The 18,298-nt window shown below is 53.9% G+C and overlaps 1 protein-coding gene and 1 long non-coding RNA gene across 2 annotated transcripts; both read left to right on the forward strand.

Moving 5' to 3' along the window:
- The first annotated feature begins 1,762 nt into the window (after window positions 1-1,762).
- vezf1a (vascular endothelial zinc finger 1a) lies at window positions 1,763-14,373 on the forward strand. The gene is made up of 5 exons (XM_086160351.1): window positions 1,763-1,865; window positions 8,127-8,878; window positions 12,330-12,399; window positions 12,522-12,684; window positions 13,915-14,373. The coding sequence occupies exons 1-5, from the start codon at window positions 1,833-1,835 to the stop codon at window positions 14,280-14,282; spliced, it is 1,386 nt and encodes a 461-aa protein (XP_086016477.1). The 5' UTR covers window positions 1,763-1,832; the 3' UTR covers window positions 14,283-14,373.
- Window positions 14,374-14,425: 52 nt separating this feature from the next.
- LOC147226541 (uncharacterized) lies at window positions 14,426-17,318 on the forward strand. The gene is made up of 2 exons (XR_015107186.1): window positions 14,426-16,509; window positions 16,635-17,318. It is a non-coding gene; the product is annotated as an uncharacterized LOC147226541 (long non-coding RNA).
- The last annotated feature ends 980 nt before the right edge of the window (window positions 17,319-18,298 follow it).

Consider the following 18,298-nt stretch of genomic DNA (forward strand, 5'->3'; position numbering starts at 1 on the left):
AAATAAAAGGCGTGAAACATTTATTTTGCCCCGTGATTATTATATTATATCATAAGAAGAAGAAGAAGATATTGTCCCACGCGTCTCAACTTTTAGGAAGCTGCAGCTTCCTCATCCTCAGCTGGAGACCTTCCAGATGGGATGGCAGAAGAAGACAAGCTGCTCCTGTGTCCAGTGGGAGGCGCCGTCACCCACCAACCCAGAAAGTAGCACAACTGCTGCACTTCTTGGTTGGTGATAATGATGATGATTAGCAGTGGTAGAGTCACAGATTGTGAATAAATGAATGATTTTTTTCAAAGGGTTTTCTAAAATCTCAGGAATCACCAACTGGCCGTTTTTTGACATCTCAACAGTTCGGGTTCTTGGTGTTTAGATCCTGATCTAGAAGAGGAGAACGTCCTGCAATGAGGACAGGACTGTATCAGCGTCACTTCTTAGCATTGCTAGCTGACTGTACATTCATGGTTTCATTCATAAAAACTACACTTGTGGTTGGAGATATGATCTTGAACACTGTCATGGAGTCTATCCCAACTGTGATTGGTCCGTTACAGTGTTATCACAGGAGTCAGAACCTCCTCCTCTCACCCAGAAGGTCCCACAGGCGACCTTTCTGTGTGGAGTCTCCAGGTTCTCCCTGTATCTGCAAAGGGTTCCTCAGGGTTCTCCATGTTCCTCCAACAGTCCAAACACATGCAGGAGGTTCATTGTAGATCTAACATTGTGAATGGTGGTTTGTCTGTAGATGCAAAATTCAGATGTGTTTACTGTCACCGTGTTTGACCGTCGGCTCCACTTTGCAGTCCAGATAGGTTCTAATCTCGTCTGGTTTGTTCTCCAGTGGCCACGCCTTGGCTAGCAGCAGGCTAGGTAGAGGTAGTCCTAGCATGTAGCCCTCCACACTTACTGCAGTACGCGGTTGTCCTTAGGCCCATCACGTGGATGGTGGTGACCGCGGGAGCCTACGATGACCTACAGCTCCGTAGACGTCCAGGACTGCCGGCCTGCTGTAGGTGCATGCAGACATTTGTGTAATGCAGGAAAGCGAACTCTGGAGTGGAGAAGTCCGCTTAAGAAAGTAAGAAAAAACAGGCAAACACGACCATATTGTCACATGCATGACTACGTATGAGAGGGTGAATATTATGTCTGCATGAAGCGTACTTGACAAAGTGAACGGTTGCATGTGTGCATGATGGGCTGTGCATGATGAGAGGGTGAAGCCTCAGAGATGTCTCCTCCCACCAGGGCTCCTTCATTCATCCACATCCCATCAATGAAAGCTCAAAGGCTTCACGGGAACTCAGGAGGGAGCCGTGGGATGCGGGAAAGGTGCAGGAGGGAACACCTCCTTCCTCCTCTCCTTTCTTTTCTTTTCTTTTCTTTTCTTTTCTTTTCTTTTCTTTTCTGTCTTCACGCCTTAAGTCTTCTTCACGTCGCCGGTGTGCAGAGGAGACGCCGAACGCGACAGCGGGGAGCCTTTATAAAACTGCTCCTCTCGGAGACCGCACCAACCCGCCCGGGGAGTGTGTGCGGGGGGGGGGGAGGGTTGCGTGACGAGTCCACGCATATCGTGCGCGTTGCGACGTACGTGTCCAATCGTGCACGGCGCGTTTTTGACCGTCTATTTACGAGTTAGAAGAATCCATCGGCTCCGATTTGTGAGATGGTACCGGCCGTGGATTCCCCGAGCCGCGCGTCCACCCCCCCCGAGTTGTAAGTAGAATGGTACAGACCGCGAGGTTACCGGAAGTTGTTTCAGCTGCCATGTTTGGTTGCTTTGTTGTAGGCTTTCTACTAGGTTTCCTACAGAATTAGTAAGTGTGGAAATGGAGCCGAGCTGGAGTACGTTTCTTTTCCAAGTAAGTGGACCGTAACGGGAGGCGAGGAGGAGGGAGACGCGTCCGCCGGCGGTGGGAAACGCCGTCGATCGCATCGGCGGCGGACGCGGTTATTCGGAAGAAACGGTTAATGCTAGTGTGGAGTAACGAAGCAAAACAATGGTATATGAATCCTGGGCTTCCAGCTGTGAGGCTCGGGAATGACGCTAGAACAAAAAAGCAGCCCGTCCTCCTTCGCGGCCGCTCGGTGAATTCGGCTCCTTTTCCCGCCCGGGCGTCGGTGTGCGTTGAGACGAGGGGGTTTTATTTTCTGTAAAGTTTGTTCGAAGCCACGCAAACATGCGGGATGGAGCCGCCGCTGCACCGTTACAACCGCCAGGAACCTTCCGCCGGGGCGGTGTGACCCGCCGCCGCAGAACTCCACGTATCCCCCCGCGGAGATGAATTGTGTTTTTACATATTCTTTTAAAACATGATCATAAACGTATTTATTCCCGCTCTTCAGGCGCGCCGATTTGTTATTTCGCCATTTCCAGCGTCTGTCCGGCAGCGGTTTCACAAGTCCGCGGTCAACTTTCCGCTTTCCTCCGCCGCTCTCGGCTGGAACTAGCCAAGTTAGCTAGCGACTGTAACGGCGGTTCTCGGCTCCAACCCGTCCCCGCTGCGACCAGGCAGCCCCGGCGGGGACCCCCCGCCACCACGCGGACTCTCCGGCTCCAGCTCGGTGTTTATTTCCCGCTAGATCATCCCCGGGAGCCCGGAGGAGGGGAGCGGCTAACGCTAGCTGCTCCCGAGGCGCCGATTCGAAAAAGGAGCCCCGTCGACATCACGCTCGCGCATTTTTTTCCCTCCCTCTCCTCGCGCGCGCTCCTTCCCCCTCTGCGCGTGCGTGCGGGGAAACCTCGGCGGCGGAGGGATCCGCTTCCCGCGGCCCGGTTCCGTCCGCAACGAAAAGTAGTCCCCCCCCCCCCCCTCCACCACCCCTCCAGGGCCACTGCAGCCGTTTTGTGGGCTTCATTTGACGCAAAAAAATTCCCCGGGTGCCCCCCTGCTTAAAATAAATAAAATTGAGATACACTAACCCCTTGAACCCGGACCGGACCCCCCCCTGTACCCCCATCCAAGCCTCCACATGCTGCACGCTCAGAGGTCTGCAGGCCCTTCACCCCTTCCTCCCCCTGTTTACGCCACAATGTTTTCATGTGGAAACCCAAAACCCCGGGTTCTGGTTGTCCATCGACACCAGAAATGGCGCGTTCAGGCGGCGGCTGAAAAAAGGAGCGATGCGGAAAAGGCGCTCCAGGGGTGGCGGAGACTTAAAACGCCTCCGTCTCCATGGAGACGGCGGGAATGCAACACTTTGAAAACAGGGGTGCGCACTGAGGTTGCAGTCAGTTGCCATGCGCCGGTGGGTAAACCCTGTCAATGGCCGACTCCTGAGTACTGTGGAGTATGCACAGCGTTACTCCCAGCGTTATATTCCCGTGGAATTCTCCCGCCTCGTAGCTTTGGGTCACACCAAGCCGTAGCTCCACCTCGTCGTGGGTTTGCACCAATACTCGATTGCTTTGCATGTGTTTATAGACCAAAACAACAATGGTGAACTCTGAAGTACTCCAGAGTACTCGAGAGAACTTTGACTCCCAGTGGACGTTTTCTTTTTATTGGCCTTTCCTCGTAGTTTCAGGTCTTTCCAAGCAGTAGCTCCACCTCATCAACCATAGGTTGATCAAAACAACGATGGCTGACTTCAGACTTCTGCTTGTGTTCCTCACTAGATTGAATATTTCAGTGTATCATCAGCATGGATTTACCGCACCACCTCGTAGTTCAGGGTCTCTAAGCAGTAGCTCCAACTCGTCTTTGGTCCTCACAAACACTTTATTTACGCTGGCTGTAGTTCCCAGGTTTGTCACTACAGCGAGACAGGAAGTGTCTCTGCCTACGTGGGCACGTGTTTTAGTTCATCACTAAATCACAGCGCCAACTACTGGCCTGGCACATGAAGTACATAGCCTCCCTTGTTTCCTCCTATCTGGAGATCATTTTATGGGCTTCTGCACTTGGAACGGTTCAAGAAACAGCGACTGAACCCCAACCACCACTCCAGTGCCTTAACTAGAACTTCAGAGCAGATTAAGATTCTTGATTTGTTTGATTTATTGAGCGCGCCCTGCAGACCTCCACCCAACACCGTCGGGTCGCGCACCATCCTGTGTACGTGACCTTGTCGTGGAGATTTATTGCCCGGCCAATGCGTTTCGTGTCTCCTGTGGCGGAGACGGACGGACAGCGCGATTTGGTTTATGGCGTCTGGCGCCGAGTCGGACGCCGCGCATGTGTTCGTACCTCTTACTCCTGGCGTGCCCGTAAATCTGTCGGCGCCCGATGGGAGGGAAAAGTAAAACTTTCCTCGGCCTCGCCGTCCGACACGCTCCCCTCCATTCCAGCCCTCACTGACACAGGAACGCCGCTCGGCGGGTCTTTGAGTCGGACATTGATTTATAAGTGGGCAATAAAGTATCTCTGAAGCACCTCTCAGATACAGAATCCTTGTTGTAGAAGGTTCTGCAGTACATCCAGCAGTATCCTGCTTCGAAGTATTTGATCCAGTATTCTGTCCCAACATGGCCGGCAGCCGTGAGGCCCATCGGCACCGCCCAAGATAGGCGGCAGGCGCAAGCAAGGGCCTCGGACAGTCCGACCCCTTCTAGACTCCGAAGATGCAGTATTCGTGAAACATAAATCTGTAGAAAATACTCTGGTAGGACAAGTGTCCGGGGGGTGAGAGTTCGATTCCCCTCAAAGATGTTACATGTTGTGTCATCGTCGGCTGCATTTTCAGCAAAACGTCCCGTGATTGGCGAGGCAGAGGGGAAGGGGCGGAGCCATGGCAGGAAGTCACAGCGCACAAGCATTCAGAAACAATATGTATACATTAAAGTATATATGCACACCCTGTGGGCCAGTACTCGCAGCTGTTACTGTGCTATTTAGGAACCTGTGTACTGAGCAGTACCATAAAGTGGTACCGGAGTGGAGAAGGTACTACTTTGGTGTGCTAAGGCGTGAATAATGGCGGTCAAACCCGAAGGTGTCTGGGCAGAGATGGCGGTGAGTCATCAGAACCTGAAACTGCCATTACGTTAGCATTTATTGCCTCCTACATGGTCATTAACTCGAAGTTCTTGGTTTTGTTCCTGGAATTATGACCTATGATTGGTGATCGTAGGTCTGCTGACCCAACGTCTTCAGTTTAGCATCTCTTGCTGGTATCCATCCATGCTTTGTGTTGTATGTGTTTGTGTTGTAACAAGCGCTGAAAACACAGCCTGCGTTCATGATCTTGGGAGTTTCCACCCCTGATCCTGTGAGAAGTCTTCAGTTTCAGACCCACGTCTGTTAGGGGGTGATCCCCGTCGAATCCCCGACAAACAGACCTGACCAGGGGAACCAGAACATTTCAAGAAAGTCCTCCTGGATGGAGAACCTGCGGGGCAGCAGCTGAGCGACCAGCATTAATTATGGAGAATACAAAGATGGAGACACAATGGATAGGATCAGGAATGAGTCCATCAGAGGGACGGCACATGTTAGATGTTTTGGAGAGAAGCTCAGAGAAGCCAGTCTGAGATGGTTGGGTCATGTACAGTGGAGGGATATCGATAGACGGATGCAGGACTTGGAGATGCCAGGCAGGAGGTCTCGAGGAAGACCAGAGAGAAGATTTATGGACGTAGTGAGAGAGGATGTGAAGGTAGTGGGAGAGGCGGATACAGAGAATAGGGTTAGATGGAGAAGGTGGACTCACTGTGGCAACCCCTGTAGGGAAAAGCCCTAAGGGAAAGAAGAAGATAAAGATTGGGAAACACCCTTTGCATGATGGACTAACGGTGTATGTGTGTGTGTGTGTGTGTGTGTGTGTGGCATGAATCATCAGCACTGTTTGTCAATGGGCTGTACTGCGCCGGACCGCTCGTTGCCCCGGTAACCGCCTGGTATGGGGTCAGTCGATGGCTTGGTCTCCTCGTTTTAATAGAAAGGCTGGGATTTACCCCTCCGAGGCGACAGGGACTTTCTTTGTCCACGAGCTTCCTGTTCGCAGGTATGAATCCCACATGGCCATGTGTGTGTGTGTGTGTGTTTGTGTGTATGTGTGTGTGTGTGTGTGGTCACCTGGTTAAAGTTGTCCCACCCAGTGGCTCCCCAGTTTTGGTATCCCAGTCAGAAACGCTTCCCCAGCAGGTGGTTTCATTTGCTCTCCCAACCCACGGTGGGCCCAGCTGGTCCTCCAGGGATTAGGGCTCAAACAGGAAGAGAAGGAAAGTGAAAGTCAGAAGCAGGTAAATCTGAAAGTCCCTGCGGTGCTGAGGAAAGTCATTTGGTTTTACTCTAAGAGGTTGGCTTCCTGCCATTTGTGCTCAAGCTCTTCCAGTTAGTCTATCTTGAAAAAGTACAGGAAGCAGCTCTTTCTGTATGAGACAAAAAGCCAAGGGAGGATGGAGAACCTTCTGACGGCGGTTCCACGGCGGGGCCACGGGTACAACCCGTCCATCTTGGCGGCGTTTACAGGGAGGTTCCCGCCTCGGCTCGGCTGTCGCGGCACATTTGCGTCAGAAACAGTCGGAGCGGCGTGAAGGCGCCACACCTCTGACCAGGCCCGTCTGCCGCCGACACATCTGCCCCTCACAAAGGCCCCCCACCAAAAACCCAAACACTCCCACACCACCATTAGACGGGGCGGTATTGGGACGATGGTGACTAATCCTGGAAGGTGGCGAGCGCCAGCAGGTGCTCAGACAAACGGACGGTCGCTCACATTCATTCTCCATGAGGTCCCATCGCAGTGTGTGTGTGTGTGTGTGTTGGGGAGGGTAAACAATGTGGCCCTCTCATGAATAGATGATCCAAATCAGGGAAGATGAGCATACAAAGCCCCCCCATTGAGGCCGAGTGCGTCGCCGCTCAGATTTGTGTCTTCCACAATGGACTCCACAAGATGTACGCATTGTAGCGCTCACCTCCCCCCCCCAACCCCTGCCTCATGTCAGGAGGGGAGGGTCCAGCCGTGGGCGCCCAACATGCTGTCATAGCCCTTTCCCAGCGGATGCTAAGAGGTTAGCTAGCGGTAGCGCAACGACGCAATGTTGGCCGATCACGGGAAGGTCACTGTAAATCTAGGAGACGGATAGGATCAGCTGAAACTCCATCCCTCATGGCTCCTCCCCTTCAATACACAGCGGCAAGACATGAGCATCCCTTGTTTTTAGCCTCTTGGCTAGTGCTGTTTATTTCGAGTTCTGGTTGTAGCGGGATCAGGGACGTTCACTTCCTGTCTCCTTTGACCCCCTTGCAAACAATACATGTCCTCATCCGAGGACGTTCGGTTCGGAGGCCCCCACAACCCCTTTCTCTGTTGCACTTACATTTAGAAGCTGTTTTTCATCGCCTGCTAGTATCAGGGACACATCAGTGACTCACTGCAGTAGATCTTTGTTTTTTTAACTTTATTCTAAATATTTGTTTGATATCAGAGACAGCGTGAGAGAAGGTCCAGCTGGTCGGGCTGGCGGCTTGTTGCTCTCCTCCATCCTGGTATTAACAGCGAGGTTTGATCGGCACAGTGGAGCCACTTCCTGTAGCCAAACCGTCACTGATCTCCCTCCTCAGCGCAAAATCCAACCGAACCAGAAGTGCTGAATCACTCTGGTCAGAGCCGCCTCGGAAAAAATGTTTTTTTTTTCTGGGTCACTGCGGAGGCGGTGGGGGAAGGGGGGTCCGACCTCCTGGACGGAGAGTACTGATCACTTAGGTCAGCGAAAACCATTTTAATTAGATGTAGTTTAGTCTGCCGGGTGACTGTCTCCTCCACCCCGGATTGACCTGAGATTCCACTCGGATGCAGCCACGCTAGCGTCCGACTCTGGCTGCCTGAGAGGGAGTCACGTGAGCGATCAGCCGGACCGTGATTGGGTCATCAAGGGTGTCTGGACTCTGGCGCTCCTGTGTCGCGTTGCGGCCACGGTAACGATGGCTCGGGTTGCCTAGATCGCTACCGCCAGTCTACCGCTTCGCCATAAACTGGCGAAGCAGCTGCCATTAACACCTCTTCAGCCGGCGTGTGGTGACGAAGAGATCAAATCAGTATGTTTTTGTTTCTGTCTCTTCTGGGAAGTTTCTGCACGCGTATCGGGGTTCTGTTACCGGTTACCCATGTTCTAGCACTTCTCAGTGGTCTGGATTGCTGTCTGACCCGACGGTTCTTGTGTGTTCTGTCCCCAGCAGGCCAATGAAGCCCTCCACCACCAGCACCAGGTGGCCCAGAACAGCCTGCTGCCACTGCTCAACGCAGGAGCTGAGCAGATCGACCAGAAGCCGGTTCTGCCGATCCAGATTGACCAGAAGCCTCCGGTCAGCGCGGCCGACCTCCTCAAGGACAACGTGGCCAGCGGGGGCGGCGCCCGGCTACCGGTTCCTGTGATCAAAAAGGAACATAAAGGCAAAACCCCTTTTGTCTGCGGTTACTGCAACAAGGCCTTCCGCGACAGCTACCACCTCCGGCGCCACGAGTCCAGCCACACCGGCATCAAGATGGTGTCCCGGCCGAAGAAGGCGACCCAGACGGCGCCCACTATGGTACCCATGATCTCCACCATGCCCCGAGAGAACAATGGCAACGTCTCGTACATCTCCACGGTTGCTGGCATCCTTTCCACCGCCACCACCTCCGTCTCCTCGGGCACCAGCATCATGACCTCGTCTGCCATGGGGAACATCCCGTCGCAGAGTGTCCCCAAGAAGCCCACCAAGCCCGTCAAGAAGAACCACGGCTGCGAGATGTGCGGCAAGGCCTTCCGCGACGTCTACCACCTGAACCGCCACAAGCTGTCCCACTCAGACGAGAAGCCCTTTGAGTGTCCCATCTGCCAGCAGCGCTTCAAGAGGAAGGACCGCATGACCTACCACGTGCGCTCACATGACGGCGGCGTGCACAAGCCCTATGTTTGCTCCGTCTGTGGGAAGGGCTTCTCCAGGTAAAGACCTCTCCCTTTTTGTTTTAAACTATTTGATTGTCTATGTGATAGTCCAGATAGTCCGGTCAGTGTAAGGTGAACCTTTATATTGCTGACTTCCCGACACTCAAACTTCCAACCAAAACCAACGGCATGAAGTACGCTTGGCCGCACTTTTTGGGCTGGAAGCTCTGTGAGGGTGGTCACCCACCAGCCTCCTGAGATTTAAAAGTATACACAGTACTGCAATACCTGGATACTTGGATGTACCCTAATAGGATACAGCATGGTGGCCCAAGTGCAACCCCCGGACAGCACCCCAACTTTGAAAGCAGCAGTAAATACCTCACAGGAAGTCAGGCTGAGGCTCCAGTTGGCGCAGAAACAAAGTATGTTAAAGTACTACTGAGGAACTGGTGGTCTAGTTGAGTGGTGATGCCGCCCCGTGTCACCTGTCGGTCTGCAGGCTTTGTGCCGTTGGTCAGTTGATGGCGGTGCAGGTCATGTGGTTTCCTGCCTGGATGAAACATGGACACAGAGCTGCCACCACCTCCTTCTTTGACAAGCTTGCGTCTTTATTTAACCTTTTTTAACTGATCGTACGTTACCCAAACGGGGATTCTAATGTCTTCGCCGTGGCGAATCCCTTTGTCCACATCTGTGCTGAGAGAAAATACGTCACATGAAATCACTTCCCGTCCGGGAAGCCATGTTTTCTGTTGTCAACTTCAGGTGGTGCTAGCCAACACCAGACAGGGACAAAATTACCACTTCCAGTTGTCTTAGTGTTTGCTAACACACCTCCTGGAACTTGTACTTGTATCACATGATGATTTTGTCCTGAATTAGGGATCCATAGGTGCAGAGTCTCCAGACGAGTAGCATCTTCCTTATTCGCCCGACGTAGATCGTTGGTGTGCTTGGTAACCGCTGACAAGAAGAATGTCTAAACCGATTCACCCTTGGACAGTAGATGGGCCTTCAAGAAGCCAATGTACAGCAGCAAAGTACAGGCTCATGATAAGTCCCGCCCCCTCCCCGAGACCACTCGCCCGTTTGTTTTGCGTCGGGACGTCTCAGTCCGAGATGCTTGAGTTCGTGGACGACGGAGACAGAAGATAACTGGTTAGCGGAGAAGGTCGGGAGGAAAAACAAGTGCTGTAGTTTATTCATATGGTTTCAATCAAAAGAGTAACAAGGTTCAAGTAAACAGGGACTTTCTGGGAACCGACTGCATCTCGTTGGCACGGAGACAGAAAACACTTTCACAATCTGGATAGTTGCATTCCAGAGGCTGAGCGAGCACGCCGGGCCTGTAGTCACACCCCGAGAGCCTCAGTCACACCTTAAGGCTTACAGTCAGTCACTACTATTCCCAAATGACCCTTGGCCGAGAGGGTCACCTGCTGTACCTCGGAATCTCTTTCACTTCCAAGGAAACTTTCTCTAATGCCTGCAATGCAGTTAAATGTCAGATCTCTGAAGAGGCCAGGTCGGTCTGAAGGAGGAACCACCAAGACAAGCAAGAACTGCCCGGAACAGGAGGAACCGCCTGGAGGAGGAGGCCTGGAGCAAGAAGTGACCCGTGGATTTCACACGATGAGGCCTCTACTAGTGTTGCTTGGAAATTTGAGGCGCTGGGTTTGTGAGAACAAGGATAGATTATGGTCACTTCCTGCTCAGGGGGAGGCTGCGGGGGTCGTCCTTTGATTAATTAGCTGGAGCTTCCGTGCCAAAAACGAGTCCTTGAACGCAGCGTGCAGGTCTCACAGAGCTCAGGTGATTCAGACCAAGCCTTCCATGGGTTCTGACTGGTCGGAATGTCCAACACTCCACTTCCACATGTCAACGATTCACTGCTGCGGTTGATTGAACATCAGCTCTGGTTGGGTTCTTGAACTGTGTCTTGCAGGGTTTCTACGTCTTCCTGATGTTGAGGCATTTTTAAGGAATTCAAACAGTTCAAGGCCATTATTCCTAGTCATACCCTGCTGCAACATGTTGATTTTTATCTTCATGTAAGTAGTCCTTCTCTACCCTGGACCTTCTCAAGAGATTGTTGCTCACCTCAATCATCATGTGATTGTTCTGTTGTTGGCTGGTGATGTGATGGTTTGCCGGGATCAGAGTGGCGTGAGCGGGAGGGGGCCCCGAGCTGGTCCGTCTCCAGACCCGGTGACGTGGGCCGAGGATTTGTCAGCCGGCTGGAAAGTGAGAACGAATAACTGGCCAGTGAGTCACTGCCGCTTGGCCCGATCTGCAGGCCGCCACTGTCTGGGCTCTACCCTCGGACACACCAAGAGCAGTTTTTAGTCTTTGCTCCGTTGGGAGGGAACCCAATCGAGAGGGAACCCCGTCTCTCCCGGTTCTCCCCCCCCCCCTTCACATGTAAAAAGAAGCCAAAGAGACATGGCGGCCCTTGAGGTTTGGCAGCTGCTGCCAAGTGTGAGTGCGGCATGTCTCCGTCTGACATGGCTCAGCCACAGCGCCGGCCCGGCGGCGACGGATCACTGCCGGGCAGGCTCTGCAAACGCAGGAAAGGTCAAATGACAAAAAGGAGGTTCTCTGCGAGGGGAACTCCTAGAACCAAACAGGGAAGAAGCCCCTCGGAAAATCCCGTCCTCCATGTTCAACAGATGAGGAGCAAAATATAGGGGCAGCCTGAGCCGGCGCCTACATCAGGCACCCACCCGCACCAGGCTGCACCCTCTTTGGGGCTTCCTTCAAAATAAGACATCCTCCAGAAGACCTTCTTATGGAAGAGCGGCAGGCGGTTTATTGAGATGGCTCCCCCTTTGCCCCAATGACTCAGCAGCTCTTTTTATTAGCATTTGACACCTAGCACCAGCCAGGGGTCACTATATCAATCATGTGATCGACAATCTCTGATCAATGCGGCAGCCATGTTTGTGAAAGCCAAGCATTTTCCAGCTCTCCTTGTTTTTTTTTTTTTTGGTGAAAAGTCAAAATTGTTGATGGTAGTGTCAGATCGACACCCCATCCTCCAGAAACTGGTTGTCCAGTGGAGAGTCGGCGGGACGGCGACCGTGGAGGGAGAAGGATTTGACGTTAAACTGCCACCTCAGCGGGAAAAACAAGAGTAGAGCGAGGCGGCGTCTCAGCGTGGTGCTCTTGCCGAAAGTAGGCCAAACTGGGGCACGCACCGCTGGCCACGCAGAAATAACCGGCACTGACGCCGATTCTGCAGGCTCTGTGTGTGTGTGTGTGTGTGTGTGTGCGTGTGTGTGTCACGTCATTGGTCGTAAACAAAGCAAACAGACGACCGCAGCCCCCCACCCCTTGTGTCCAATAGCTTCAAACCTGCTGTCGATCCTCCTAAACTCTGCTTTACGCAGAAATGGCCGCTGGCTTTAAGGAACATTTCTGAAGTTGACTCAGTGAACCGGCTGTCGGACGAGCACATGAATACACTGCCACTCACTAAGTCATGGTTTCTGCTCCCCCCCTCCAGGCCGGACCATTTGAGCTGTCACGTCAAGCACGTACATTCTTCAGAAAGGCCCTTCAAATGTCAAGTAACGGTAAGGGTTGCATCCTCACCACTCCTCCCCCCCCGGTGACGTCAAGGATGTGGCTGTATTTGTATTTGTATTTTTTTTTTTTTTTTTGGTCATGACCTTTGACCCCCCCTCCCCCCCTGTAGGCCTGCACCTCTGCTTTTGCCACCAAAGACAGACTCCGGTCCCACATGATCAGACATGAAGGGAAGGTGACCTGCAGCATCTGTGGGAAGATGCTGAGTGCCGCCTACATCACCAGCCACCTGAAGACCCACGGGCAGGCCAGCTTCAACTCCTGCAACAAAGGTACATCTGCAGGAGGCAGGGCAAGGAGGCAGGAGGCAGGGCTAAGGTGCTGAAGGCAGAATGGGGAATGCGATTACAGCGCAAGGACACAGGAGGCAGGGTGAAGTGCAAGGATGCAGGATCCAGGGCGAGGACACAGGTGGCAACGTGAAGAATGTGGATGCAGGGCGAGGACACAGGGTCAGGAAGCGAGAAGCAAGGTCTTGACACAGGAGGCAGGGCGAGGACGCAGAAGGCAAAGTGAAGAGTGAGGATGTAAGGTGAGGACACAAGAGCAAGGACCGTGGAGGCGGGACAAGGCAGCAGTGGGCAAAATCAAGACTGAGGATACAGATAGTGGAAGCGGGAGGCAGAATGCAGGCCTGGGACACTTGCTGAGGAGACAGGACTTTGTGCGAGGACATGGGAGGTAGTGTGTAGGCCTGGGATACAGGCGGATGACTTGAAGGGCAAGGTCAGGACACAGGAAGCAGAGCCAGAATACAGGGTGAGGACCTGGAGGCAAAGTCAAGAATAGGATGCACGGTAGGAACACAGGATTTTGTTTAAGGCACGGGAGGTTGTATTCAGGCCCTGGACACAGAGCGAGGATGCAGGAGACAGAGTGAGGAGGCAGGAGGAAAGGGCGAAGAGGCAGGGTGTGGAGGACACCAGACTTTTTGGGAGGCAGGGGATACGCCAAGGACATCGGGTGAGAACATGAGGAACAATGTCAAGACAAAAGAAGCAGGGCAAGAACCTGGATGCAGAATCAAGAATGAGGATGCAAGGTGAGGAGGTAGCATGCAAGCCCAGGACAGTGCAAGGACACAGGGCAAGGATGCTGGAGGGAAGGGTGAGGATGCTGGAGACAGGCTGTGGACAAAGGAAGCAGGGCAAAGACACTTGACTTTTTTATGAGACGGGGTGCAGGCCGAGGACAGAAAGTCAGGACACGGGAATCAGGGCTAGGACGCGGGAGGCAGGGCAAGGACCAAGAAAAAGGCAAAGTCAAGAATGAGGATGCAGGGTGAGGACACGGGACTTTGAGTGAGGACACAGGAGGTAGCGTGGAGGCCTAGAACCGAGGGGGAGGAAGTGAGGGACAAGATCAGGACACAGGAGACAGGATGAAGACTGCTGGATCTAGGACAAGGATGCATGAGGCAGGGTGCAGGCCTACAATACTGGGTGAGAAAGTGAGAGGCAAGGTCATATTTGGGCTCTAACCTCGGTCGTCTTTGGTTCCAGGAGCCAGTGAGGTCTGCAACTCTGCCTCAGCCACGCCCGTCACCGCCTCCGCCCCCATCACCTCGGCAATGAACCGGGGAAACTCGGGCGCCAACAACGCCGTCACCATCGCCGCCCAAATGAACATTACCACCAACACGGTGAACATCACGTCGCCCGTCAGCTTGCAGCACCCGGTCACCATCACCGGCCCCGTCAACATCACCTCCGTCAACATCCCCGCCACCGCGCCCATGAACATCGCCCACCCGGTCGCCATCACCACCCCCATGCCCATGAACATCGCTGGGCCGCTCAACATCGCTATGCGGCCGGTGGACAGCATGCCCTTCCTGTCCCAGGTGCTGCCCTCCACGCCGCCTTGGTAGACGGCGGGGGTGGCCCAGCGAGCTCCGGACTCCACACTCAAAGGGAACATGAAGTTAGACTGTTTGTCCTCCTCCCGGCGCCCCCCCTTCCCCCCCCCCTTCCTCCGCCCCCAACCCCATACTAGATGCTAACACTAGTCGGAGGAGCTGCCACCAGCTGGGGGGGCGCCGAGGAGGCGAGGCAAGAGGACATAGTTTAGACCGTTAGGGTGAAGCTGTGATCGGACACGACACGAGTGGAGATGTTTTTTTTTAATGAAGAGGAGACGAGGAAGGACGAAGAAGCAATAACTCGCTCTTTTAGGATCCTGCCCCTCCTCCTCCTCCTCCTCCCCCCCCCGGGGGGAGGCGGGGCCAGGGGGTGTCAGCACCGCTGTTTTTTTTTAACTCTTGCCTGCTAATCTGTTGAAACTTATAGGAAGAGTGTATGATCTGGAGAGTACTTCCGCCAGTACCTCCTCCTCCTGGAAAGTACTTCTACCAGTACTTTAGAAGTCCCCCTTCCCCTGTAGAGGTACAAGTACTAACGTGTACAGTCCATACTGGTGTATGTCCTCCTTACTTGGGGGGGCAAAACCTTTTGGACCAGGAGGAGTCCTGCTTTTATTTACTCCTTGTGTTCTCCTCTTGGAACCTTCTCTCCCCATCTCTTTTTCCCCTCCCTCTCTCGCCCCTACATCCCTCACTCCCTCCCTTCCACCCCCCCTGCACTGAAAGTTTGTTGCTCAGCAGTATTAATGAAGGTCAGAGCTGCTCTGGTCCGGTTCTCCTCTTCCTCCTCATGTGTCTTCAGAACCCTGTACCTACCGTTTGGCCCTGAGACGGTACTTTGACCGCCCCTCTGCAGGAAGAACGCACAAGTACTGTCCCACTACCCCAGAACCCTGGACCTCCCTGACCCCCACCATGTTTACCACCAGCTCCCCCCTCCATCTTGTTTCCTCCCCTGATGCCGGGATGGCGACAAGACGTCCACAGAGTGACTTAACCGTCCAGGACACCCCCCTCCCCATTTGCCCCAACGAGACACTGACCCCGAGTCCTCGGCGTGGAACCGCTTTGACATCCTTGTTTGTTCATTTGTTCTAAATGCATGATTGTCTCCACCCCCCCCCCCCGGTTCTTCACTGTGAAGACCAAAGGAAGGAGCTGCCGTCCCCCCCCCCCCGCCCCAGTGCTAGGAGGCAACGGGAGGAGGACGAGGAGGAAGAGGAAGAGGACCCCCCCCCCCCCCAACCCCCGTCGGGAGCAGCTGAATGTATATGTTTGTACAGACGTATGTTAGCGGGCAGAAGGTGGTAGCTAGGTAGACCCCAGGACGAATAACCTTTTTATAAACCTTTTGTATTAGAGGACTAACAGGTGGTTTTGTACGGACCAGACTCCGCCTCCCCCCAGCCCAGGCTCCTCCACCTGGGCCGGCGAGCGCCAGCATTCCCACCTTTTCTAGATGTACCTTTTGTCAGGTGGTCACGTCGACACGCGCCATGTTCCGTGCCTTTTATTTGGCTCGTCTGAATAAAAGAAAACTACCCACCGCGTCCGTCTGCGGCGCAACTTCTCGCAGGCTCCGCCTCCAAACATGAGGGGGGGGGGGGGCCAGCAGCGACACAGTTTGCAGACTGGGAGGTACCGCAGGGGGGGGGGGAGTCCACAGCCAATCACAACGGAGTCTGCAGCAAGGGGCGTGGCTAAACCTGCCCAGGTCAGCTGTCAATCATCCAATCGTGCACACCTATGGACTGATACGTCCTCAATGATCCAACGCCCGTGTTTGGACTGAAGATGGAGAACCCAGGGGAGAATATCCACATAGAAAGAACATGGAACCAGGTTTTTGGTCCTGGTCTGAGGAACCTGCTGTGATTCCTCCTGAAGAACCAGAACCCCTGTCTCAGCACTGAGGCCAAGGAGCTGCTGGCCCTTCTGGATGGTTCTGGATGGCAGCAGCTCTCCACCAGTCCTCACTCCACATGTCTCTACATGAGAGCGGTTCCCTCGGCAGCTCCCGGTTCCTCAACGCCTGAGAAGGCTGGACGGGGAACCTGGATCCGGGTGTTTCGGCACAGAACCCCGGATCTGTCGGCAGTTCTCCAGAAGATCTGGAGAGCATGGCGGAGATTGTCGTGTTCCACCTTTGTACCAGCAGAGGGCGATGTCTACTCACATTTACCGTGCCATGGGACCCTGGCTCCTGATTGGATGGACATCCTGATCTCCTGCTCGGGTTCTCGCCAAGTTCTCCCAAAAACAGCCTGAAGGTTCATGGAAGCCAAAATTGCCTGCAGGTGTGAACGCTTGGATGATTGACAGCAGACCCGTCCAGGTTAAACCCCGCCCCTCTCGCTTCAGGCTCAGCTGTGATTGGCTCCTGGCCCCTGAGGTCCTGTCAATCAAGAGCGGGCGACGAAGACCGAGATCCAGGTTCCAGGGAGGCGTCCCAGGAGGGTCTGCGCCGGAAAGCGTCTCCCACTGTCGTAAAAAGGGTCTAATTGCTAATTGATGGGGGGAAAGAGGGTCGAACCCGGAATTTGACACCTGTGCGCGTGCTCGCACGTATGTGTAGGTGTGTGCGTGTGACCCCCCCCCTCCACCTCACGTGCGCATCCCGTGTGCCATCGACGGCTTTGGCGGGGAGCTCGCGCGACAAACGGTACCGGATTGCCTGCATCGCGCGCTAATCCCGGGTCACCTGGCCCGGGATTAGCGGGAGCGCGTCGGGACGCGGGCGCGCCCACGTTCCCGGTGTGTCGTCGAGGAGTAACCACACCTCCCCGCGCTCGTGTCCCGCAGCACCGGAAGTCCAGCCGCCCCGCCGGGGAATCCGGACCGGAGGCGGACGAGAAGAACCCCCGTTTCCGGACACGTGACGAAGGAGCCGCGGGACGTCTCACCTCCAGACAGGTAGAACGCGCAGCGGAGGGAGGACTTGCGCTTCTCCGGTGCAGGACTTGTACGCCTAATGAGACGGTATCTGTCTTCAATGAAGTATTTTAGAAATCATGATCATTAAACTTCATAAAAGCCGTTGTATAATCAGTTGCAGTTGTAGTACTGTTTATATTCAATAAGACTACGAAGTACTAGAACCTGGAAGTACTAGAAAGCACGCAGCATAGTATTCTCCAATACTTTAATAGCACGATGGAGCACTTCATTTGCTAAATCCACCTTACCCCCCAACCTCCTGGCAACGCAGTAGTACTCCATATATTGCAGTACCACGGTACGCGGGGAGGGGGGGTGGTATTATAAAGACACGGGTCACGTGTGGTCCGAGGCGGCGTGACGTCGACGGCACTAACCCGTCCGGAACCGGAACCGCGGGGTGGCACGCACGCACGCACGTGCAAAGCTGCCCTCCCTTCTAGAAACCTCTTTTTTATTTTATTTTTTTTTATTGTACATATGTACAAATAAACATGGCATGGTAGAATCGAATGTCAATGAAACCACCGGGGATGAGGAAGCTTCTAGAAACATCTCATCTGAAACCCTTTGATGTTCCGCTACGCTCGGGAACTCCGCACCGACCGGAAGGAGCGCTTCCGGTTCAGGGCTGCGAGCCTGTTTTATTCATTTATTTATTTATCTATTTATAAATAGAACGAAGTATTCCAAAAAAAAAAGGGGGGGGGGGCACTTATTCACTAGAACGTCATCACATCCGGATGAAAACATTATTTTTAAATATTTATGAAATGGATTTCCACATGTTTTCCAGCCCGGATGGGGGGGGGGGGCGGAGGAATTGTTTTAATATTTATTTGTTTATTCATTCGTTAAATCCTGTCGTGCATGTGCGTGTGCATGTGTGTGTGTGGGGGGGGGGGTTGTCGCTGATATCACGGAAAGCGCGGGCGTGTTCCCCCTCCACCCCCACCACCCCGACCATGTGACTCCATTTCCCGCCGTGCACCGCGCCGTGATGTTCCCCACAGCTGACAGACGCTGAAGCCTCCGCCGGAGTGAAGCTCGGCGGAACGGACGGAGAGCGAGCGAGTCGGTCTCGGACG

This window comes from Fistularia commersonii, chromosome 15 (genome assembly GCF_037954325.1).
Source record: "Fistularia commersonii isolate RoL2024-O1a breed Wild chromosome 15, RoL_Fcom_v1.0, whole genome shotgun sequence".
In the NCBI taxonomy this organism is placed as follows: Eukaryota; Metazoa; Chordata; class Actinopteri; order Syngnathiformes; family Fistulariidae; genus Fistularia; species Fistularia commersonii.